At 49.5% G+C, this 25,782-nt stretch overlaps 1 protein-coding gene and 2 non-coding genes across 4 annotated transcripts in view; 1 reads left to right on the top strand and 2 right to left on the bottom strand.

Moving 5' to 3' along the window:
* ATG16L1 (autophagy related 16 like 1) overlaps positions 1-25,525 on the bottom strand; it is a 42,581-nt gene extending 17,056 nt beyond the window's left edge. The window contains exons 1-10 of one of the 2 annotated variants that reach the window (XM_062193560.1): positions 25,264-25,525; positions 20,218-20,311; positions 14,289-14,394; positions 13,604-13,677; positions 12,669-12,920; positions 9,885-9,950; positions 5,167-5,253; positions 4,478-4,534; positions 3,514-3,616; positions 582-687 (exon numbers count right to left, since the gene is read on the bottom strand). In XM_062193560.1, coding sequence (XP_062049544.1) covers positions 582-687; positions 3,514-3,616; positions 4,478-4,534; positions 5,167-5,253; positions 9,885-9,950; positions 12,669-12,920; positions 13,604-13,677; positions 14,289-14,394; positions 20,218-20,311; positions 25,264-25,378 — 1,060 coding nt within the window. In that variant the 5' untranslated portion in view covers positions 25,379-25,525. The remainder of the gene's footprint in view (positions 1-581; positions 688-3,513; positions 3,617-4,477; positions 4,535-5,166; positions 5,254-9,884; positions 9,951-12,668; positions 12,921-13,603; positions 13,678-14,288; positions 14,395-20,217; positions 20,312-25,263) is intronic. The other variant, XM_062193571.1, reaches the window with a different exon arrangement.
* LOC133768642 (small nucleolar RNA SNORA28) lies at positions 1,082-1,206 on the top strand. The gene has a single exon (XR_009867039.1). It is a non-coding gene; the product is annotated as a small nucleolar RNA SNORA28 (small nucleolar RNA).
* Positions 2,442-2,712, bottom strand: LOC133768693 (small Cajal body-specific RNA 6). Its single transcript, XR_009867050.1, has one exon. It is a non-coding gene; the product is annotated as a small Cajal body-specific RNA 6 (non-coding RNA).
* Positions 25,526-25,782: the final 257 nt, after the last annotated feature.

Below are 25,782 nucleotides of genomic sequence, written 5' to 3'. Positions count from 1 at the left end.
TACAGCACCTGGAACTCCAACCAGCACTCACTTGGGACCCCTTCATCATAGGCAACAGCTTAACCTGCTGTGGCACAATGTCGGCCCCCAAACTGGTTCTTCCTTCCAGTCTCTTAGCCTTATTCCTTGACTTCATTTTAGCAAAAACTGGGCTTCAGAACTCTGAGCAGTCTTGATCTGAGGAGACTTAGGTGAGGTGTTTGCTAAATTACAGTTTCTAGTTAATAACCCTCTTCCTCTCTAGCCGAGACATGACTTTGGTCATTTCTTTCCTAGGTACTGCACCGCCATAGTTAAATGCATATACCACAGTTTGAGACGTAAGATTTCCCTTTTATAAACAGTATTTTTGCAAGATTAGTAAATATTTGAACATTTAACCAACAGATGCATCCGTAAGTTAACGGTTATGACTAGTATTTGGCAGTCACTATTGGAAGGACCAGAGAACATACACACTCAGCTGCCGAGTAACTGCAATGGCAGGGCTGCTTTGGCCGGAGGATTCCTCACATAAAATGTGGGCACCTGAAGGCCAGGAAGCCGTCACGGCTTTTCTGTGCACACCCAGGGACTCTCACCTCCAAACGCTTCCCAAAGCTTTACTTTCCGGTCCATGCCTCCTGTGGCCAGTAAGCGGGAACCTGGACTGAACTGCACAGCGTTGACTTCCCCATCATGGGCATCCTGCAAGACAAGTACTCTGTTCCATACACACACTCATCATCCCCCAGGAGCCCGAGACAAAGGACACTCCTTGTGTCCAACCTCAAGTGGATCCAATCGAGGACTTAGTCTCAGCCCAGGGTCTCCTGAGAGTCCCCACCACCTTATGCCGACAGAAGCAGTTATGTTTACTTCAACACAGTGCAACCTTCTCAGAAAGGATTCTATTTTTGTAGACTCTCGAGGCTGTCTTCACACTAATTTAGTTACTTCTAAAAATAATAACACTTCAACTCACATGGATCTTAACAGCTTAAAATGTAAGCCTAACATTTAAGCCTCTTTTGGTCCCAAAATAATATCCCTCATTAGGTGGTGGTATTTAGCCTAATGGTTAAGAAACTGGTTAGACTACAAGCAACACGGTGGCAGACTGTCAAAACCATCTGATGCCATCCGCGCTTGCTACAGCAAGGGAGTCTAACCTATTCTGGTATTCTCTCTTCTGTGAGACCAGCTGTTACTTAAGACAGTGCTAAAAAGAAAGAAACTGGTGAGATACCTACACCCACAGCAGAATGCCTGAGTGTGATTCCAGGCTCCAGATTCCCGGTAATGCAGGCCCTGGGAAGCAATGTCGATGGCTCAAGTTACGGGGTTCCTGCCTCCCCCCAGGGGGATCTGGACTGAATGCCCGGCTCCTGGCCCGTCGCAGATATCTGAGGAGTGAGCCAGTGGATGGGAGATTTCTCTCTATCTTACCCACCCACTCCCTCTCTGCCTGTCAAGTGGGAAAATAATTACTCATTAAATATTAGCTTACGACTCACTAATATTAAGCACTATGCAGCTGAAATGAACATGGCCTCTTGTGCTACAGGAAGGTTTCATGAGTCCCGACATAACTAGATGTTAGTTCTACTGCTAATCATCAGTGTTACAGAATGGGACTCTAGGTAGTTCTTTCTGGAAACATGATGGCACAATGACCCCTGTCAAGTTTCTTTTTTCAAAAAGAACTGTTTGTTTTTTTTTTTAAGAATATATTTGTGATCTACATTATACTCAAAGGCTTAATGCTCTGTCAGGTTCTTTGATCTATTAAAGCCTTGGTTTGCTCTCTTACAAAAAGGTATTTGTGATCTAGGACTGCACTGACTAGGCTTTCCGAAGCACAGTTACTTTGGGAGAACTTGAGTTCTCCAGGGAAATTTCTGGGTGGGCTGAAACACAAGACCTAAAAAGATGGTGGAGAAGTGGACACAGGCAAAGAGCGGCCCACCGTAGAATGGGAAGAGGAGGGAACAGGAGACTGCCCTACAAGGACCATGGGGACTGGTCCAGAGACACGCTGGCTGGCATTGGTTGCAGACCGTTCCAGCAGGTGGGGAGAGAGCCGGTAACACTGGCAAATGGGGCGACCTGCTGTGGGCCGCCCAGGTGATAGGACCGGTGTGGTCAGCACTACTCTCTCCACTCTACCATGCACAGCTGAGAACTTCCACAGTAAAGAGAACAACAAAAAGACCAGAAAACACGATGATTCAGTGGGTCACTGTTCACTTGCCTAACAGGTCATTTTGGAAAGATAAAATCTGATATTCACCAAGCTGAGGCTGGTATCTATATTACTGACAGCAGTGACTCAGTGAACTGGGGACAATCAGCAGCACTGTGGCGACTGACTTCTCACTTTCCCTCACAGCTGAAGCTGCACCCAGTGCCACTTCTCACCCCATGGAGTTCCCCTCCTCGTCACGGTCCCTTCCTCCTGAGGTCTCAGATTGAAAACTTGAGATCACGCACTGTCACGCCGTGCCCGCCACTCGTCACGCTCCTCTGGACTCGGTTCTGTTGGATGCTCGTCAGCTGTGAATTGCTCACTCGCAGAAACACACACTGACAAAATCCCAGTTATCAGCCGCTCCATTATCCCCCACACACGACTTGAGTGTGGCAGAAAAAGAATGGGCTGCTGGGAGCTGAGGGCAAGGGAGCGACTGTGACATTCAGTGCAGTCAGACCTTTTACCAATCATCATCGACCTCTGAGGTGCCCAGGCCACTGTGCGATCACGGGAGTGGAGTGGGAGGGCTCATCCAGAGGTGGCCCGTCACTCAGCCAACGCACTGCGTGGAGCTACCTACCTGTGAAGGCTCCTCCTCAGGCCTCAAGCTCTCACCGCAGAATCCCACCTCATTCTTCACATGCAAGTCTTGCCTTGCTGGGAAAGCTGACCCTTTAACTCGCCCCTTTGCCAAGCTCTGGGCCAATCCCAAGGCCGGTACAATTCTAGGCCCTAGTCTTCAGTTCCATCTACATCCCTGAGCTCTGACAGCCCCAGCCAGGTATTAGTGTTCCCCTGGGCTGGTTCAACTGCTGCTCACTTACTCCAGCTGGGACATGATTTTGTTAGTGCCAGGACCCAGCCCTGGGCTCCAGGTGACAGCCCTGCTATTGCAGCAGCTCCTGAAGACTGGGCCTGATTCCAACCACAGGCTCTTCGTGTCCGGAATTCACACAGCAAGGGCTACAACCCATGGAACAAAGAACTGTGCTCCTGGACCTCCGAGACAGATCGCTAGCTGCAATCTCAGGATAAGCCAGAACCAACCGGGTCAACAACCGCCCGTTCTCTCAAAGTGCTCACCACCACTATTCTCCCCTGCCCCTTCCCTCACTCCAAATCCTCTCTCAGCCAGTCCTGTGTTATACAGGGCGGTTCTGTCCAGGGCCAGGCAAAACAGTTCCTAAGAGGCCGATGCTAAGTCAAACAACGGAAAGCTCAGCGGCAGCAAGGCCGTCACCCTAAGAAGGCAGATGGGGCTGGGGTCGCAGCATACTTACAAAGACACATAAGGCAGTGGTTGGCACCCTCACTTCTTTGCCAGAACCCGGGTGAGCATCCACGTGTTCCTGGGGGACTGGGAAGGAAGAGACTGAGCGTCTCCTAAGAAACAACACAAAGGCACGCATTAGCCGGGATGCACGGATTCCCCGTTCATCAAACCGTCAGAGGCTCGAGACAGCCTTGCCTGAGCTGCCTGCCTTTTCTCAATGGCTCCTTTCTCTTCTAGACCCTTCAAATCAGACTGAGCCACTGAATCAGCAGCATCCTCACTCAGATGACTCTGGGGAGGAGAGCCAGCACGTACCTCTCTCTCTTGCTCACTAACTCATGGATTTCAAAACTCAACACTGGAAAGTGATCTTGAACAACTGCTGGGATGTGTTCTTACTGTAATAGCTAGCTCAGTGGTAGCGCTTGGTGTTTTTGCACAACTACTTCAAGACGGCTTCCGTGCCCAGTCAGAACAGTCCTCAGCATACACTGTGATCAAAGCAGAGCGGAACACATGCCGAAAGAAAGCAACGCGAGTGTGACGGCCGCAGAGTCCAACCTGGCTGCCCACCTCGGGGGGCGGCACATGCAGAGTGTCCTGGTTAGCACGTGGACACTGAGGACGGAGGGTAGCGCAGCGTGATCAGCGTAATTATCAATGACCAACACTCACATGCTGAGCTAGCAGAGGGTAACATTTTCACCTGGCAGCATCAGAAGAATGATGTCCCAAAAGGGGAGACTCGGACAGACTAAAGGGAGAGGCCAGAGATCAGCACGCAGCAAGATTGAGAAAGGAAGTCAGGGAAAAAAGGAAGAAGCTAAATGAAAGGCCGGAATTATGGCATCTGTACACTCTGCACCATGAAAACTCTGGTGTACATTTAAAAAAATAAAAAAATCATGTACATACACTTAGGTATACTTATACACATTTTAAAAAGGAAAGGTGAAGGTCTTCTAACCTACCCAAAGATATTAGTGATAGAATCCAGAAGGCCTCCAGCAGGCTGCGAGAGTCGCTTACTAAAGAGGAGGGGAGGATAGGTTTAAACCTTAGAAACATTTGGCCCAAATAATCAGTCAATATAAACAGCCCATACAATCAGGTACCTGGGAGTACACTTCCCATTAAGTTCCCAAACCCCAGCTGAGAGAAACCCAACATAGTACTGAGCCACCAGGAAACAGCGCGAAGGGAGAAGGGAAACCCCAGTCTGAAAGTTTTAAAAGAAACAAGGTTCCTCCGTATTAAATCAATTTCCTTTGGAATAAAAGCCTTATTCAGGGAATTTGTCTGACTTCAGTTTCTGGCTGTTGACAGCCAAGGCTCATCCTCCAGGTGCTGTTTTAGCAAACGCATCCTGGAGCCCTCCTAAGAATTGAAGAGCACAATGTGAACAATCACTCTGCTTCATGCCGTTTAACTATCTTGTAGGAAGCCTCTGCTTGGTTTTAAATTTAGAAACGCGAGGTGCCAGTGCCGTGCTTCCCTCCCATTAACTGGAAAGGCACAGTCGGCTCCACACCGTCACAGGCCTCAGGTGTGACTGTGCAGGGCCTGGGTGCACCTGGCCACATTATTTAGCTGTGTCCCAACTGTGCTTGGTCAACGCATTCCTGAGCTCTCCTTTTCCTTGCCCGAGCCATTGACTTACGTGGCTGCTCTGCTGATGGCTCGCACCGGAGAGGTCTCCTCAGTGTGGTCAGAGGCTTCATCCACAAGGACTTCAATGTCATCGTCCCTACAAAGAAGGGCACGAGATTTTTTTCCTGATTCTGCTAGACAGGAGGTTTGTGAAGCGTCTGTCTTGCACACACCAACATCATCACAAACATGCCATGGGACATGGTTAGGGTTCTCTGGGAAACACTGCAAGGAGTATCTAACCGATTCAAAATCAATCCCGGATCCCAACGGAGAATAACTGTCAGAGAGAGTGGCTCATCTGGGTGTGGACAGCTCCCACTTGGAACACAGGCAACAGTCTGTGAAGTCCACAACCACACAGCCAGTGCTAAGCTGGACCTGTCCATCACAGCTAAAGAGCTACGGCGCTCACCCCAAGCAGCTCCCCTAAGCAGGGACTGAGGGTGTGTGGGGTGGGTAGTGCTGCAGAGGTCAGGGGACAGAGCAGGGAGAATTCACACGAATGGGACACTGCTAACAGGACCCTGAAATCAGCGGTTACGTTTAACAACCTAGTTTCAAGTATTATTTTAAAAACCAGAAAAGCAAAATCTAAACATTATTTACTTCTGACTGGGAATTTTATGCCTATGTTTAAACTCTCTGCTTCTGACACTCCGGAAAATCTGGTTTAAATGCCACGAGCAAGTCACAGGAACACGCTCCTTTTGCTGCTTTTCCCACCGACACACAGCGCCTCTGCAACTCCCCTTCCTCCAAACACTCAATGGGCCATGTCTTTCCTGTTTGGGGGAAGGCAAGTAATTATTTTGGTCTTAACGACCTCCTACTAAATTGCAATCTTCCTGGAGAAGTAAATAATCAAAATAACAAACCCAGACTTCATTACCTACTCTATGAATAAGTAAGAACTTGAAAACAAGATTTTTCCATTCCTTTCCTTTTCAAGATTTATTTTATTTATTTGAAAGACAGAGTTACAGAGAAAGGTAGAGTCAGAGAGAGGTCTTCCTTCCACTAGTTCACTTCCCAAATGACTGTAATGGCCAGAGTTGAGCTGATCTGAAGCCAGGAGCTTCTTCTGGGTCTCCCACGTGGGTGCAGGGGTCCAGTAGTTGGGCCATCTTCCACTGCTTTCCCAGGCCATAGCAGAGAGCTGGATCGGAAGAGGAGCAGCTGGGACTAGAACCGGAGCCCACATGGGATGCCGGCACTGCAGGCCTGGGCTTTAACCCGCTGTGCCATAGCACCGTCCCCAAGATTTTTTTCCTTTTCTATGAGTAATTATCTGGATTATGTAAATATATACTTAAGAATTTGTCAGCAAGCAAATTAAACCATGTCAAAGTAAACTTACTGTCCCTGGCTATGTATTCTAGGATTCTGTGTAACTGTGCCACATCCTTGACCAGGACGTAGAAGACATTGCAGGCAGGCAGGGACGATGAACAAGGCCCAGCTTACTCCCCTCAGCCTTCATGCAGGTCTAGGTTTGGGACAGGAGGAGAAAAAGAGGGCAAGGGGAGCAAATATGACCTGAACTTGTGACAACCTCTCTTTGGTTTTACGGTCACAATGACAAGTAGATGGAACTGCACACAAGCCCAAAACCACAATATCTGATGTGATTTGCCAACTGATTACTAAAATTCTACAACACTGCCCATGTACTCTGACTAGAAATCCCTTCACTGGGAAGCAGATTAAGAACAGCCCTTTCGGCTGGCGCTGCAGCTCAATAGGCAATCTTCCGCTGGTGGTGCTGGCACCCCGGGTTCTAGTCCCGGTCGGGGCGCCGGATTCTGTCCCGGTTGCCCCTCTTCCAGGCCAGCTCTCTGCTGTGGCCCAGGAAGGCAGTGGAGGATGGCCCAAGTGCTTGGGCCGTGCACCTGCATGGGAGACCAGGAGAAGCTCCTGGCTTTGGATCAGTGCGGTGCGCCAGCAGTGGCGGCCATTTGGGGGGGTGAACCAACAGAAAAAGGAAGACCTTTCTCTCTGTCTCTCTCACTATCCACTCTGCCTGTCAAAAAACAAACAAACAAACAAACAAACAAACCCAGCCCTTTCTAGGCAGCAACCCTAGGGTCTGCATCCATCCAGTGCCTTCTTGTGTGATCCTGAGCAAGCACTCACTCTGCCTGAACTGGGCCACATCCACTCAGACAAGTGACACCTTTGTAAGGAATCAAAGTAAACAGATCAACTATTCACGGTTTTGGGAAAACGCATGATGTTAATTTTCCACTTCTGAGGGTAGAACAGATACACATCAAAAGCAAAGGCTTAGAGAGCAGCATCGTGGTACAGAGGGCTAAGCTACTGCCTGCAATGATGGCATCCCACATAGGCACTGGTTTGTGTCCCAGCTACTCCACTGCAGTACCAGCTCCCTGCTAAAAGCAGTGGAAGATGGCCCAAGTGTCTGGGCCCGTGCCACCCACATGGGACATGTGGACAATCTCCTGGCTCCTGGTTTCCGCTTGGCCCAGCCCCGAGCATTGCGGCATCTGGGAAGTGAACCAGTGGATCAAAGATCTCTGTCTCTCCCTCTCTAACTCTGCTTTTCAAGTAAATACAAAAAAATCAAACAAAGGCATGGTACAATAACCCTTCTTCTCTCATAAATTAAGACCTTGGTTGACGGATTATTCTGCTCTGAATTTAATCCACTCCTTGTACTTATCAGGATGCAATCAACATTTCAAAAAATAGCCAACAATTCTAAACCTATATTCCAAAACTATTTTTCAACAGTAAAGAAAATTTCTGGGGTCGGCACTGTGGCGCACTAGGTTAATCCTCCACCTGCAGCGCTGGCATCCCATATGGGCACCGGGTTCTAGTCCCGGTTGCTCCTCTTCCAGTCCAGCTCTCTGCTGTGGCCTGCGAAGGCAGTGGAGGATGGCCCAAGTGCTTGGGTCCCTGCACCCGCTCCTAAGCCAATTGTGACCACAGGCTCAAGGAGAGGCAGAAAACTGATCAAAGCGTCAACAGGAAACAGTGAGGGAGCCAGGTGTGCAGGCTGCAGGAAGTTAGAATTCACACTCACCCTGAGTGGTAGGAACAGGAACAACTTTTTGCAAGGTAATTTGGCAACATTCGGTAAGTTCCAAAAGCTTTCACCAATCAAATTTTACTTTAAAGAATCCTTCCCAAGTAAGTGATCAGAAATACATGATTTGTGAGCAATCAGAAGTCACCAAAACACAACTAAAATGATCAATGAGGCTATTACTTTAAACTGGTGGTAGATTTATGTGCTTTTTTTTTTTTTTTTAAAAAAGATTTGAAAGGCAGTTACACAGCAGAGGGCAGGGGATGGGGAGGGGAGGAAGGGGAGAGATTTCTTCCATCTATTGGTTTACTCCCCAGATGTCCACAACAAAGGGCTGGGCCAGGCTGAAGCCAAGAGCCAGGAACTCTATCTGAGTCTCCAACATGGGTGGCAGGGGCCCAAGCACTTGAATCATCATTGGCTGTCTTAGGCACAGTAGCAGGGAGCTAGAGTGGAAACCAACACTCTGATATGGGAGGCTGGCATCACAGGCGACATAACCCACTACTCCCCAGGACTTAAGGTTATGGATAGCAGGGCTAGGTCATATATTTTTAATTTTTCTGTTCATCTCTCTCCCTTCCTTCCTTTCTTCATTAAACTTATCTCTTTTTTTGTAAACTATTTATTCTGGGGGCCAGCGCTGTGGTGCAGCGGGTAAAGCCGCTGCTGTGGTGCCGGCATCCCATGTGGGCGCCAGTTTGAGACCTGGCTGCTCCACTTCCGATCCAACTTTCTGCTATGGCATGGGAAGGCAGTGGAAGATGGTCCAAGTCCTTGGGCCCTTGCACCTGCATGGGAAACCCAGAAGAAACTCCTGGCTCCTGGCTTCGGATTGGCACAGCTCTGGGCATTGTGACCATCTGGGGAAAGAACCAGCGGATGGAAGACCCCTCTCTCTCTTTCTGCCTCTCCTCTCTCTGTGTAACTCTGACTTTCAAGCAAAATAAATAAATCTTTAAAAAAAAAAAAATCCCTGTTTATTCATTTATTTGGAAAGTCAGAGTTACAGAGAGACAGAGGTCTTCCATCTGCCGGTTTAGTCCCTAGATAGCCGCAACGGTGTGGATCCAAAGCCAGGAGCCAGGAGCTTTCTTCCGGATCTCCCACGCAGGTGCAGGGGCCCGAGGACTTGGGCCATCTTCCACTGCTTTCCCAGGCCATGGCAGAGAGCTGGATCGGAAGTGGAGCAGCTGGGACTCAAACCGGTGCCCATTTGGGAATCCAACACTGCAGGCAATTACTCTATCCACTATGCCACAGCACCGGCCCCTTACTTGTTTTTTTAATGTCTCTGAAAGCACAGGACATGGGCAAGGTAACATGGTGCTTAAAGGTGCACATTCAGAAGCCATTGTGTGACTCCCAGGTCAGCCTCTACAGACTGACGACTTGAGGCAAGATGTATAATGATTCTTAGCCTCAGATCCTCGTCTAACAAGTGGGCTAAAGGGGCTGCCTTAGGAGTAGCCGGGACACGAACCAGCACTTACATGGGATGCTAGTGTTGCAGGCAGAGCGCCATAATGCTGGCCCCAGTTTTATTTTCTAAACAGAGTTTCCCTTCTAACATCGGTAAGATACTTTTCTAGAAATAAAAACATTATAATGCTGTGAAAGAAGAGCCAAACCATTAGGAGCCTGGTTCTGCTTTGCTTAGCTCTGCTTACTGTTCCACTGGTAGAGGCTCTTTTGCTGCTTCCGCGAGCTCCTTCTGCAGCCGGGCTTGCCGCCGCCTATTAAAAAAAAACATCATTTACGTCTGCTCAACCAAAGCATGGGATTTTGACTCTCAATAAACTACTAGTTCTGATAACAGAAACAAATACTCAGCACATTTAAATAACCATGGGCAAAGATATCCAAATTCCCAAACCCAGGACGTCAGTGAGGCTCCCTATGATGACGAGTAAGGCCGGAGGAGCGATCACATTGGACCATGGTGAACTAGCAGAGGAAAGGGCCTGTCAGGACCCCAGGGCCTCTTGGGATGGAAGGTCTTCAGGTTGACTGAGGGCCAGTTGTGGACCTGACTGGGCTTGCTGCAGCCAACAGCACACAGCACCCACATGACCACAACACGAAGTAGTAGTAAGACTCGCTCAGGACTTATTCCGGCTTGGCACTGTTTATTGTACAGATCTGAACTCACTACTCCTCCTAACAACCCTCTGAGGGAAGCACAGTTGTTCCGTGGTACCCGAGGGGGACTAGTCCGGGATCAGTCACAGACACCAAAACCCACAGGTGCTCAGAGGAATATTCACACATAACCTATTCAAATTTTCCTATATGTATTATTTTCTTTTAAAAAATGTTTTTGTTTTATTTTCTTCCTATAAACTTTTAAAAAATTGTCTTTGGATTACTTCTAATACAGTCTAAAATGTCAAGCTGCATAAGGTTATACTTTTTCAAAGGACAAAGACAAGGAAAAGACTGCAAGCTCAGCACAAATTTTGTAAATAGTTTTGATCCATGGTGGGCTGAACCCATGGATGTGGAACTCATGGACAGGGCTGACTGGACTATTATTTCCTTTTCACAGCTGCGGATCAATGAGGTATAGTGAGATTCTTGAATTTCCAGGGTGAACACAGTATGGTCAGCAGCCCTACCCACCATCTATTCACTCACTGTGGGGTCTCTTTCTCAGGTATTATGCTCTTGTCTGCACTAAGCCTGCCCTACGATCGCTCCCTGGCACTTCAGCTCTAACTGTGGTGTCCTCCCCAGGCGGAAGCCCTTCCATTTAGAACTTTAGCACTGCTATAGAGCTCCAACCAAGGGCCATGCTGCAACTGAAAACAAGGCAAAAAGCGAGCCAGAGCACATGAGCAAGGAAGAGTAAGACCTCTCATTACTCCCCAAACACCTGCAACAGCTGGCACAGGGCCAGGCCAAAGTCAGGAGCGCCAAACTTAGGACTCCAGTGTGGGTGGTAGGACCAAAGTGCTTGCGCATTGCCTATTGCCTCGGTGAACATATTAGTAGGAAGCTGGATCAGGAGCAGGGCTGGTGGTGTAACCCAGGGACCCTGATATGGGGTGTGGGAATCACAGGTGTCACCTTGACCCTCGCACCAAGTGTCCATCCAATTAATTTCTTTTAAGCTTCTACCATAATGCTAATTTTCAACATGGGGCAAACTACTCCAGAAAACTACTCCTATCAGAATCTTGGGGAAGGATAAGTGTGTAGCTCAAAAAAGTGGCATGGTGGGTGAGGCCTCCACCTGCGAGGCCAGCATCCATGTGGACACCAGTTCATGTCCTACCTGCTCCATTTCCCATCCAGCTCCCTGTTAATGGCCTGGGAAAAGCAGTGGAAGATGGTCTAAGTGTTTAGGCCCCTGCCCACCACGTGGGAGACCCAGATGATTGAAGATCTTGTTAATAAATAATCTCCCTCTACAAAAAAAGGGAGAGTACATTATCCTCTTTTTAACTGGAAGCTAAAAATTTAAGTTCTTTAGGACAAATTAGGTTCTACAGGACAAGTTACAAAAACAAAATGATTTGCCAACATTTTCTTAGTTGGGAGAGACAAACTTTGAACTATCTTTGAGAAAAAAGCAGAATCTCAGTGGGCATGTATGCTTAACACTAACCTAAAGAAAGGTGCTTGCAGTCGGTGCCGCGGCTCACTAGGCTAATCCTCCGCCTTGCGGCGCCGGCACACTGGGTTCTAGTCCCGGTTGGGGCGCCGGATTCTGTCCCGGTTGCCCCTCTTCTAGGCCAGCTCTCTGCTGTGGCCAGGGAGTGCAATGGAGGATGGCCCAAGTGCTTGGACCCTGCACCCCATGGGAGACCAGGAGAAGCACCTGGCTCCTGCCATCAGATCAGTGCGGTGTGCAGGCTGCAGCGCGCCAGCCGTGGCGGCCATTGGAGGGTGAACCAATGGCAAAGGAAGACCTTTCTCTCTGTCTCTCTCTCTCTCACTGTCCACTCTGCCTGTCAAAAAAAAAAAAAAAGGTGCTTGCTAGCAGTCTGTCTCAGATCTGTTCTGCAAGGCAGGGGGTTAAAATTCACCTAGTGTCACAGAAGAAACCAACACCTGTAGTCTGGTCTTTATCAGTCTAGGTCAAAGGCCATGTCCTACCTTCTTTATTTTAAAAAATTTACTGTATTTACTTCAAAGGCAGAGTGACACAGAAAAAAAGGGAGAGAGCGGGCGAGGGAGAAAGGGAGAGAGGAAAAGAGGGAGTAGGGGAGAAAGAGAGAGAAAGAGATCTTCCACCTGCTGGTTCACTCCCCGAATGGTCACACAGGGGCTGCTCAGCTGTACCAATATCCCTGTAATGTAAATTTCTTTTATAGCCACGATGTCTAATGTTCTTTATGTGTTTTTCTCTGCTCACTGTGGGTAGAACTGCCAGGTGTGTTTGCTCCTTCTCAAAGAACTAGATTTGCCTTTACTGAACACGGGAACCACCAACTGTGGACTGAGCCCACCTGGAGTCCTTCTCATTCTCTGCGTTGAGGCGATTGGCTTCCTGGGCTTTCTCAGCCATCCACCGGGTGACCAGCTCCTGGTTCTCCTCCGTGGTTTTCCTCAGTTTCTCCTCCAAGGCAGTGAACGTGATCTGCAGGGCATCATATTCATCCTTCAGGGTCTGATTGGCTATTTCCAGGTCCTGAAGCTTAGTCCGCAGATCCAGGCACTCGGTCTCCAGGTCAGAGATAGTCTGCAAGCATTCTGCAATTCTGAAAGCATGACATTGGAGGAGGAACGGTGCCTCACCAGGGCCCTGCACAGCGCTCCCTGCATGAGCCCCGTTAGCCGGGAGGAACATCAGGACTGTCTATTCCATCTCCTTGCCAGGCCCAGCCTAGTGGCTTACAGGAAACTCCCTTCAGAATCGGAAGGGAGCTGGCGCTCCACTGGAGTGGTAAAAAGACTTCCCAGTCTGGAAACACTGCGTGTTTCACCAGCTCTACAATTCCTTTTGTGAGTCCTGAGCCAATCCTCTGCCATTCTCAGCCTCTAAATAAGGAGACCCAAGCTCCCTTCTAGCTCTAAAGTACAAGAATTTGGGAGTTCCTACTTCTCTTGTTTGCCAGGAACCTGCCTCGGCAACACGAGTCCTGCTCACAAACACAACCCTGCCCCCACTCCCAAGGGTCATGCACTTGGATACTGTGGCCTTCCCTCCACGACAGGAAGACGCCAGTTCCCACACACAGCGGCCATGGGAGAGCTTGCACAGGGCACTTGTGGGGGCCAGTTTTCTTCCCTAGGAGGATGCCAGCAGCTCAGGGGCACTGTCCTTGCCTCTTCCTTCTCAGAGCTCATAGAAAAGGATCCCAACTCGTGCATGCCCTGCAATAAAGCTTGCAGTGTGGCTACTGCCCGCCATGGGCCCCAGGAGGGCAAGGTCTCTACTCACTTTGCCTCATTCACCTGCATCTCCCGGTCCTTCTGCTGCATCTGGTTATTCAGGTCAATCACCAGCTGAGCTAACTGGGAGAGAAAGAACACTCTCATGAGTAAGAGATTTTAGACCTCATGTGGAAATCACATCGTGGGTGACTTTTTAAGAAAGGAGCTTATGGGGTTGGACAAAGGTACCGAGCACCAGGCTGGGTGGCAGGTGAGGAGCAACAGGGCCAACAGGATGTACAGGGAATCTGTCTGCGCTGCTCCCTGTTGAGGGAGGTGTGCACAGACCACTTCCAGGTGGCCACCAGGTTCCGATGGAGGATAGGACTTGATTCTTTCTAATGCATGTTTCTGGAATATCAGGGTTCACACACAGGAGCCTGAAGGCATTAGTCAAACCTGCCGTGGAGCAGGCAAGCTTGTTGGTTAAAGTTTCTCCACTTGTGTCTCACACCATTTCTGAAGCACATAACTGGGTAGGTCTCTTACTGGCTCTCTGTCCTGCTGATGGGCCTCACTTTGCCTGGATTTTCTTATTCAGTTTCCTCCACTCTTTCACTTCCATAGAAAGTTTGTGACGCCAAGTTTAGCGAAGACTGTTGTAAATTCCCAGAAGCACCTACTCCTCCTCCCTGACCACCCCCAACCAGGCCCGAGAGCATTGTATCGATGAGGATCGAGGCAATCTTTACCTCCCCACGTTTCTTGTGTAATTCAGTCAGCTCTTCTTGGTGTTTAATTCTCAGCTGGGCCATCTCTTGCAGCTGGCTGTCATTCCATGCACTATCGTGTCCAGGACTAGCTCACCAGCCAGGTGAAGAAAGCATGCCAAGAGAGGGAGAAAATCAGAGACCAAGTCTGACCAATCAGGCAGTGGAACAGCAACTCCGGGATTTCCAACCTGGACACGTCAACGTAGTCCTCGAATCACCCTAGTGTCCCCAGCAGCTGCAGTCACGAGCCACAAAAAGCAGAGTAGAAACGAGAGCCACGACACAGCAAACAGAAGCACTAAGTCCTGGCGGGAACTGCCTTCCGAGCAAAGTGTAGGTAAACACAGAGAAGCCAGCAGGGCCCACTCCCAAGCATCTGAGTGCCAACCATGTACCAGGCACTGTCCATGGTGCTGGTGGGAGACAAAGCTTTGCTCTCATGCAGCTGGCAACCAATCAGGAGCAGATGGACAATAAACAACTGAGAAGCCGGGAGTGCTCTGTGCTGCAGAGGAAGTTCAAGCAGGGGAGAGCAGACACGACAACGGGGGCCTACTTTGTGTAGGCCAATCAATGAGGACTTCTGAAAGTGACGCATGACCAGAGACCAGAACGACACACGGAACAAGCCCTGGTCCCTCTCAACAGGAGGAGCTCAGGGCCAGTACACTGGGTGGGCGGTTGTGCTTTGAGCAGTGACTCGCGTTTTAAAAGATGGCTAGGGCTGCAGTGTGCCAAGGGTGAAAACAAGGAAACCAGGAAGCAGCCTCTGTTTAGCTCAGACATGAGATGGTGTGGCTTGGACCATGGTGTAAAAACAGCGAAGGTGGAGAGATGTGTTCAGAGCCTACACCTATCCTGGACAGGTGACCATGGGATTTGCCTGATAATTGCACATGGGGTGTGGAGAGAGAGTCGAGGGGGACTTAAGGCCTTTAATGAAAGGTAGATGGCAGAACTGTGGGGGGAACTGTTTGGGAGTTCTGCAGCGCTCAGCTACGGACACCGAGTTTATCTGCCAGGCGGAGATCGGTTGCTCGAGTCTGAATGTCAAGGTCAGTGCTATGCTAGATGCTGACACACAGAAGCAGGCAGCAAAGAAATGTACCTGAGGTCACGGAAGTGAGCTCAGACCACCTCCAGCTGTCCATGCAGGTTTGAAACCTTGCCAAGATTGGCATATGTCAGAAACAGCAGCAGATGGCTAGAATGGTGAATTTATAGCTCAATAGGTGGGGAAGGTCTCAGCTAGGGCTACTGATGAGCTTTGTCAGACTACTGAGTATTTGACACCATCACCCAGGGAAAGCTGGCAAATGGAGAAAAGACAGCTGGACTATCTGGAAGAACAAGGGAGAACTGCTCAGTCCACACGGCCTGGAATATAATCAGATGGAGAAAGTATAGTAGCTTTCCCAATCTCACCTTCCGTCTCTATATGTACTTTGTTGTTGGTGACGTTTTATTTATGTATTTGAAAGGTGGAGCGACAGAGAGATCCTCCATCCACTGGTTCACTCCCCAAATAGCCACAACAGCCAGGGATGGGCCATCATCCACTGCCTCCCCAGGTGCACCAGCAGTTATCTGGGTTGGAAGCAGAGCAGCCAGGACGTGAACTGATGCTCTTAAATGGGATGCCAGCACAAGCGGCAGGTTAACCCACTGTGCCACATGTATTTTTTTTAACATTGAAGATTTATTTATTTGAGAGGTAGAGTTACAGACACAGAAGGGGACAGACAGAAAGGTCTTCCATCCGAGGTTCACTCCCCAAATGGCCACAATGGCTGCAGCTGTGCAATCTGAAGCCAGGAGCCAGGAGCCTCCTCCAAATCTCCCATGCAGGTGCAGGGCCCCAAGCGCTTGGGCCATCTTCCACTGCTTTCCCAGGCCACAGCAGAAAGTTGCCAATGCTCTCTCTCAAACAGTTCAGCAGGCTTTGGCTCTACTATCCCTGTTTTCAGTCTCTAATTCCTTACTCCAAAAAAGGGAACACAAACAAAAAACAAAACAAAACAAAACAAAACAAAACAAGGAACAGACTAGCAAGTGGCAAAACTATCTTATCGAATGCTTAAAGTAAGAAATGTGGGATAAGCACAGATGTCCCTCCTTCCAGGAAGCAGCCACTCTGCATGAATGAGTCCTGAAAGGCAAACAGCTTTATCCCGTGTTCAACAGGCAGAGTCCCAGGAAGGCCCAGGGCGTAAGTCTCAGTACGCTAAGACACAGAACTGCCAGGGACCAAAGCAAGGAGACAGGCCAGTCACGCTCATCAAGACAGAGGACAAGGCTTTAACAGTCCACTAACAAGGGAGCCGTTTCCGGGTCCCGCCCACAGGGGATCTGCTCCGCCAGCAAGGCCCAGCAATCTGCCATTTCCAGCTGGCTTAAGAACTGAGCAGCAGGGCGGGGCTCAAATCTAAGAACCAACTAAAGAATTTCTTAACACAGGTTAACAGGCCCCGCCCCTAGAATTTCTGACACTTTTGTTGGCACAGTGGGTACTGAGCCCTGAAGTAGCAGATGATGGCTTAAGTATTTGGGTCTCTGCTGCCCACATGGGAGGCCCTGATGGAGTTCCCGGCTCCTGGCCTTGGGGGCATTTGGGGGATGAACCAGCAGATGAAGATCCCTCTGCTGCTCTGCCTTGCACATAAAAATAAGCTTACAACAACAACAACAACAACAACAACTTAAAAAGGGGGGGGGGGATTTGTTTTATGCATTTGAAAGGCAGCATGAGAGAGAAAGGAGAGGGGCAGGATACCAAGGGGAAAGGAACCATGGACGGCTGGTGGGACGACAAGGATCCCGTTAATAGAAACCAGGCAGTCAGGAGGATAGCTCATTACGGATAACGCTTGTGGGAAAGGAAAGTCTCCGACGGAAAGACCATTCCAGTGAAATTCCGCCAGAACTGCCAAGCAAACGCCCTTCACTGACAAGCACAAGATACAGGACGACAGTCATCAAGCACCTGGGGACTCGTGTGGCACAGTGGCTTAAGCTGCTGCTTGGAGCGCCTGCATTCTCTATCAGAGGCTTTTCTGCTTCAGAGCCAACTTCCTGCTAATGGCCTGGGAAAGCAGTGGAAGATGGCCCAAGAATTTGGGCCCTGCCACCCATGTGGGAGACCTGGAAGAAGCTCCTGGCTCCTGGCTTCAGTGTAGCCCAGCCTTGGCTGTTGTGGCCACTTGGGGAGCCCACCAGCAGATGGAAAACATCTCTCTCAAATCTTTTTTCAAAAACAGTTTTCAAGTGGTTGAGTTTAAATAAGAAAGATGAAATAGCATCATCTACATTCAACATTAACGAGAACATGCAACTATGATCTTAATGACTACAGAAGGCCTCTCAGGGCCACAGCCACAACGGATGCCACCTGTTACTAAGTGAGGACGGAACCCAGGACGGGCCACACCAGCTGTTCTGGGAGATCTCCCCTCCCCTACTCTGTCTACACTCAGGAGCTTCCCTTGCCAGGCCAGCAAACATCGATGGCAGGCAGGTTACCTAGCAGATTCAGCTTCAGGGTTAAATAAAGCAATACCTACCGTCTCCATTTTCTTTTTCTTAAAATCTTAAGTTACCAACCTTGTTTTAACAATTCCTGAATATGCAAAACTATATATATATATATATATATATATATTTTTTTTTTTTTAAGATTTATTTATTTGAAAGTCAGACTTGCAGAGAGGCAGAGGCAGAGAGAGTAAGAGGTGTCTTCCATCCGCTGGTTCACTCCCCAGATGGCTGCAATGGCCAGAGCTATGCCGATCTGAAGCCAGGAGGCAGGAGCTTCTTTTGGGTTTCCCATGTGGGTGCAGGGGCCCAAGGACTTGGGACATCATCTACTGCTTTCCCAGGCCATAGCAGAGAGCTGGATTGGAAGAGGAGCAGCCAGGACTAGAACCGGTGCCCAAATGGGATGCCGGCATTGCAGGCTGCGGTTTTACCTGATATGCCACAGTGCCACCCCCAAAGTATATAGATTTGAAAGCAATAATGGGCACTGCTTTCATACGAACGACCAAATCTAATATTCAACCATCATGAACACTTCAAAAAAAAGAACGAGACTCCAGAATAAGCCCACTTAAGCTACTTTGGATTTCAGATTTTTTTTTTGCCATCACCCTTAATTAAAAAAATACACAGTACGCATTGGTGTAGCGTGGTTAAGATGCCACTTAGGGGGCAGCATGTGGCACACTGAGTGAAGCCTCTGCCCACAAAACTGGCATCCAGGTGACGGTTCAAGTCCCAGTTGCTCCACTCCCCATCCAGCTACTCGCTCATGTGCCTGGGAAAGCAATGGAAGATGACCCAAGTACTTGGGTCCCTGCCATCCACATGGGAGACTGACGGAGTTCAGGCTCTTGGCTTCTGTTGTGGCCATTTGGGGAGTGAACCAGTGGATAGAAGATCTTGGTCTCTCCCTCTTTCTCTGTAACTCTTTAAAATAAAGTAAGAAAAAAAAAAAGATGCCACTTGGATGTCTGTACCCCACATTAGAGTGCCAGGGTTTAAATCCCACCCCAGCTCCAGATTCTAGCTTCTTGCTTATGCACACCTTGAGAAATAAGAGGTGAGGCTCTAGTGATTAACTGGGTCCCTGCCACCAATGGATGAGCCCTGGAATGGGTTCCCCCAGCCCCGCCTGTTGCAGGCATCTGGGAGATCTTTCTGCCTGCCTCCCCTCTGCCTTTCAAGCAAATCAGAAACCCACAGTAGGGACCAGTGCTGTGGCTTAGTAGGTTAAGCCTCAGCCTGCGGTGCCGGCATCCCATAAAGGCACCAATTTTTGAGTCCCAGCTGCTCCTCTTCCAACCAGCTCCCTGCTAATGACTTGGGAAATACAGCAGAAGATGGCCCAAGTGCTTGGGCCCCTGCACCCACATAGGAGACCTGGAAGAAGCTCCTAGCTCCTGACTTCAGATTGGCCAGTTCCAGCCACTACAGCACTTGGGGAGTGGCGAGCTCTATCTCTCCCTTTCCTTCTCTGTAACTCTGCCTCTCAAATAAATAAATGAATCTTAAAAAATAGAAAAAAACCCAGAGAACACATAATGGCCCACATATGGCCTGTAAACTTATCAAACACCCCACTCAAATGTACATGTGTATTTAATAAGGCTTACCCTTTTAATAAACAAAAAATATAAAAAAGCTTGTTGCAGCTCATCTCTTGGGATAATTGGGCTGAAAATTCAAATAGTGCAGGTGCTGTGGCACAGGTTAATCTACTGCTTGAACACCCACATCCCACATCAAGTGCCAGTTCAAGTCCCTGGCCACTCTGTTTACAATCCAACTCCCTGCCAACATGCCTGTGAACTGCAGACGATGCCTCAGGAACTTGAATTTCTGCCACTCACGCAGAATCGGATAGTTTCAGGCTCCCAGCTTCAGCCTGGCCCAGTCCAGGCTACTACAGGCATTCAGAGAGTGAACCAGTGCATGGAAGTTCTATCACTCAGAAGTTCTACCTTGGGGAAAAAATCCAATAGATCCACACTGAATAGATCACAGTTTATGTTCTATGGATGGGTATATACCCATCCATCTTGTACTAATAAGATCTGTGTAATCTGCTCAGAAATACTTACTTGTCTTTGATTATTCAAGAGATGTGAACCTTGGTAGGGTTAGAAGAGAACCAGACTATGTAAGCTGACAGGACTGCACTGATTATATGCCTCCTTGTTATGCACATGTCCTTCAAAACACAGTTTAGTTACTTGGTGTTAGCACTGCTCATTTAAAAAGAGCTAAGAAAGGCTGGAGTACACAGTTTACTTTTAAATTAGAGAAGTGAGAACTGAATGGAGACAAATTTCAGCAGAACACAATTAAAAAAAAAAAAAAAAACCAACAACACAGGTTCATTTCAAAATACCTTATCTCATGCCTGTTTGGTACGTCATGCTTTTCAGCTTGTAGTTTCTGGGCCAACACCGAATGAAGATCCGACTTTTCCAGCAACTTGTTGTCTATGTTAAAAAAATTAGAAGTTATTTATTATTAACACATGTCTGGTTTATATGTTATAAAGTCTGGGGCAAAGAACAAAAAAATCTCCCAAAAACAGGAGGTGACCCAGGGAAGTTTCATGTTTATTAGTTATCAAAGAACGAGGTACTATTTATCATCTACTGCAGAAATCATATAAAACCCAGGAACACACATACATTCCTTAGATGCTTCTTGGCCTAAGCTTGGGCAACCCAGAAACAGTAACCAGTGGAAATGCACCTGCAAGAATGATCCTTGTGAAAGGAATTTGAAATTGTTTTCTACTTCCAAATTTATGTTTCTACCTTGGGAATTATAAAATAAAACACCAAAATCAACAGAAAAATGAGTGCTTTGCACCTTTCAACAACACAGGAGAATGTTATCATTTGATAAGTTTACTTAAGTCTTCATGGCCTGGGAAAGCAGTAGAAGATGGCCCAAGCCCTTGGGCCCCTGCACCCACGTGGGAGACCTGGAAGAAGCACCTGGCTCCTGGCTTCGGATCAGTGCAGCTCCAGCCACTGCGGCCGTTCGGGGAATGAACCAATGGAAGGAAGACCTGTCTTCGTCTCTCCCTCTCACTGTCTGTATGTAACTCTAGCTCTCAAAATAAATAGATAAAATCTTAAAAAATAAAAATAAAAATATGATGACATCTGAGTCCCTGCCAGAAGGATTCTCAGAGCTGCCCGGGCCATGGCTGTGGGTAAAAGGCTGGAGCCAACACATGAGAGCAGGATGAAAAATTAGACTTTTCCTTAATGATGAAATAAGATTGTAGAAGCTGACAGTTTCACAGGCAGACTTGCTGCTTAGGCAACTTGGGGGAAGATGCTAATTTGTCAGACAGAATGCAGGAAGAAAGAGTTCTTTTTCAACATAAATTTAAGACATGGGGCCACCGAGATCAGATGGGAAGTGCAAGAGGGGCAGAAAAGAGGTCATCTCTGGGACCAGTGATGGGGCACCATCCCATATGGGCACGGGTTCAAGTCCTGGCTGCTCCTCTTCTGATGCACCTGGGAAAGCAACGGAAGATGGTTCAAGTGCTTGGGCCCTTGCAGCCACGTGGGAGACCACAAAGAAGCTCCTGCCTTCAGTCTGGCCCAGCTCTGGCCATTGCAGCCATTTAGGAAGTGAATCAGCAGATACAAGATCTCTCTCTCTCTCTCTCTGTCTCTCCCTGTAACTCTACCTTTGAAATAAATAAATAAAATCTTTAAAAAAAAAAAAAAAAGAGGCAATCCCTTTTCTATCAAAACAGGTCACAGCCAATATCCCAGTAAAAAATTCAGGCTAGCTAGAGGAAAGCATTATAAACATATCAACGTGCATAAACATTGGAGTCACACAAAATATACAGGAAAAGGGACCAGATGGTTGAAACTTAAAATACCCTTCTCATTGGACAAAAGAAGGAAGACAGAACAAAGGGGCTCTCACGATGCAGATAAAGTCACCCAGGTTATCTCAGGGAGCTGCCTTAGAAACACAGATGGAGGCCGGCATCCCATATGGGTGCTGGTTCTAGTCCCGGCTGCTCCTCTTCCAGTCCAGCTCTCTGCTGTGGCCTGGGAAAGCAGTAGAAGATGGCCCAAGTGCTTGGGCCCCTGCACCCGCATAGGAGACCAGGAAGAAGCACCTGGCTCCTGGCTTCTGATTGGTGCAGCGTCGGCCGTGGCGGCCATTTGGGGAGTGAACCAACGGAAGGAAGATCTTTCTCTCTGTCTGTAACTCTACCTATCAAAAAAACAAACAGATAAAATGCCTGTGTGGGTGCTATCAATGTCTCATCTTTCAAGAATGTTCGATAAGGTTCCTGGGGAGGGAATTTAAGACAATCATGGTTCTTTCCAGGTTTTCTCAGGTAAGGGAACTTTAGCAAATGACCCTCCCTGTGCTTCGGGAGAAACAAGGGAAGGTTACAGAGCCCTAGGCTCTGAGTCTGTTCTTCAGCCCAGCATGCCAAAGCATCACACTTTGGAATTGCCATTCTGAGCCCCAAGAGCACCATGGGAGCCTGTGGAATATCTGTCTGGTAGGAGTTGTCACAAACTCTACAAGACTTCAGATTAGAATTGCTCAGGAATAAGATGTTGATAGGGCTTGTGCCAGGGACTATTCCTGTAAAAAACGTCTCTCTTCTTAAAGAATCTTGAATCTCTGGGGTTGATATTTTGGCACGGTGGGTTGGGCTGTTGCCTGCAATGCAGGTAACCTGCATCAGAAAGCCAGTTCCAATCCTAGCTGCTTTGCTTCTGATCTAGCTCCCTGCTAATGTACTTGGGAAAGCAGCAGAGGACAGGCCAATGCCTGGGCCCCTGCCACCCTTGTGGGAGACCTAGATGTAGCTCCATGTTCCTGGCTTTAGCCTGGCCCAGCCCTGGCTGTTGTGGCCATTTGGGGAGTGAACCAGCAGATGGAAGATCTAACTCTGCTTTTCAAATAAATAAAATAAACCTTTAAGGAAAAAAAAAATCACAATTTCCATTTCTCATTGATATTTGAAAATGGAATTTCTTGGCAAAACCAGAAACACTCTTCATCTCTATTAACTGAATGGATCAGCTCAGGTGAACCAGGAAGTGGTTTCAACACTGAACACGTGACCGAGACAAGAGAAAGGCTTAAATTCAAGTCAAAGGGCTCTACTGAGGTCTGCAAATCGTGACACCAAAGCTGGGTGCCCTGTGAGAATCTCGGGCCTTTCAAGGATGCGGGCATTTGAGAGGATCCTCCCAAGGGTGCCTCTCACCAGAGGAAGCAGGCTGGAGGCGGAAGAGAGCCTTTCCCGGCCTCTCCAGCCTCTTTTCTTTTTTGTCTTTAGATTCAGAGGCAGGCTTAGCACAGGCAGTAGACTGCGGGTTGATGAAGGCTCAGAACTCGCCTGGCCTGGGAAGCTAAAACGACAAGATTGGAGCAAGCTCCCCAGATGTCAGTTCCTGGGACCACACTGTCTGGTTTTTCCTGCCTGTTAGCCTCTCATCCCCATCTCCTCTCGAGGCTTGTCAGACAGACATTACTCTCCAGTCCAGCGTCACTCACGTCTCCTCTCTACAACTGACCGCCAGCTCTGCTGGCTCCACACTCTCCCACCCCATCTGGAGGCATCTGATGACTGCTTTTGAGGTTCAGAAAAGGATTCTGTCTGTGTCAGTGAGATCACAGGCACCCTAGAGTTAAGAGACTATTACACAGATGGCTTTCAAAGCACTTATGTGCACCGCACTGCTTTTATGAAGTAGCCAGGTGAGTTCCAACACCATTTATGATGTAGCAAATCAGACCCAGACAAATGACAAGGTACTTGGCAAAGGGTGACTCAGCCCCCAATCCAATCCAACTTTCAGACTTTATTTCAAGAAAAGCATTCAACAAACACCTGATGAACTGAATTTACATGAGCTGCCAGGGAACTGCATTTTGAGTAAGAGGTTCTCCAGGGCGCTCTGAGAGCACTGGGCTGGCGGAGACGCGGGGAGCGCCACAGCAGCACAGCGCCCCCTTTCCTCTGCATCAAGCCCAAGTGGGAATCCCTCACCACCCGTGTGACTTGTGTGCAGCCCCAGGGAAGCGACTTCACTTCTCTGCCTTGGTTTCCTCACGTGGGGGGGGGGGGGGCGGCTCAGAATAAAATAGCATATGCCAATTTACCATGGTACTCAAACTTGGCACCACAGTAGAACCATTCGGGGAGCACTGAAAAACACTGGCCCCCTTGCTCTGTCTCCATTTACTCTGATTTACTTGTTCTGGGGTATGGCTTGGGCTTTGCAATTATTTTCTGAGACCTCCAGATGATGCTAACGGGCAGGTAAGTTTGCTGGCCAGTAATGAAACACAACCAGAATCCGTAAATGGGAGCAGGTTAAGATGGCTGCACGGGGCTGGCAGGGTGGAATGCAGGGTGAAGCTGCCGCCTGCAATGCCAGAATCCCACATGGGCACCGGTTCCAGTCCCGGCTGCTCCACTTCCAATCCAGCTCCCTGCTGGTGCACCTGGGAAGGCAGCAGAGCTGGCCCAAGTACCTGGGCCTCTGCACCCACGTGGGAGTCCTGGAGGGGACTCCTGGATTCTGCCGGGCCCAGCTCCAGCCCCAGCCGTTGTGGCCATCTGGGGAGTGAATCAACGGATGGAAGATCTCTGTCCTCTGTAACTCTGCGTTTCAAATAAATCTTTACAAAAAAAAAAAAAAAAAAAAAAAAGCCTGCGCCCCACACAGTAACTGGGTCCCTGCCATCCACGTGGAAGCCCTGGATTGCATTCCTGGCTCCTAGTTCTGGCCGGGGCCTAGGCAGAGCCCTTGGGGCACCTGGGGAGTAACCTGCGGACGGAAGTTCTCTCCATCTCTCGAACAGGAGAGTAAGAATCAGAAGCCAACTATGACTTAGAACCGCATCATCCCACAGCTCAGGGTGACTTCCGGGGACAGATGGGCACTCGGAGCCAAAGAGTGGCAATTTCTCCCCCACGGCGAAACCGGGAGACGGGGCAGGCGGGCGCCCACCAGCCGCCTCTGGAGGTCCACTCCGGCATCCTGAGTCCCAAGCAGTGGCGGAGAAGAAAGCCATAACTGGGGGTTTTAGCTAGCAGCAGAGGCTATGCCCCAGCTACAAAGCGTGTCCAGACTCGGGACGAGAACACCAAGGCGGCGCAGGAGAGGCCCCAGCCATCAAAGACCTCAGGCCAAAATGCCTGGAATCCGTGCCGGTCTCACCACCGCCATCCCCCAAAGCGGATGCTTCCGGAGCCTGCAGGTGCACCCAGCGGAGCCGGGCAGACCCCGCACAGTCGCCCGCAAGGATCAAAGCGAGGCAAGGAGGGCGGCAGAGGCGAGTGGCGCCCGAGCGCACGGTGCCCCGCACGGCCTCCCCGGGCGCCCACGTGTCTCCGCGGACCCCACCCCCGGCCGCACGGCGCGCTCACACTGCAGGATGATCTCCTCGAACGTCTGCCTCTGCAGCCGGTCCCGGCGCCTCAGCTCCTCCGAGATGTGGCGCTTCCAGCGGGGGAAGTCGCCGGAGCGGAGGCCCGACGACATGGCGCGCGCGGCTCCGGCGCCTCAGCGCCGCTGGTGCGAGCGGAGGCCGCTGGCCGCAGCCCGCAGCATGAGACAGACCTCGGCACGGGACCGCCGGCAGCCTCAGGGTTCACCTCGCACAGGCCGCGCGCGAGACCATCCGGGACGCCTTCCGCCTCCCGACGGAAATGGTTTGGGCGAGACCCGGAAGGCCCGCCTCCGCCGCCGACGTGCCACGCCCCTCCACGTACGCGACTGGGGCCGACGAAAGGCGCTCGCTAGTGACGTCAGCGCGAAGCCGGAAGCGTAGCGTGCAGGAAGTCGGCCGCTGGGAGGCGTCCTGGCCGCGCGGGAGGCTCAACCCTGGCTTGCCTGCTTGTTTTCGTTGATGCTTTCCCTGCTTTTTGTATTTTTTCTTCTTCTTT

The sequence above is a fragment of the Lepus europaeus genome, chromosome 1 (genome assembly GCF_033115175.1).
Source record: "Lepus europaeus isolate LE1 chromosome 1, mLepTim1.pri, whole genome shotgun sequence".
NCBI lineage: Eukaryota > Metazoa > Chordata > Mammalia > Lagomorpha > Leporidae > Lepus > Lepus europaeus.
This window is presented reverse-complemented; position numbering and strand designations above follow the sequence as displayed.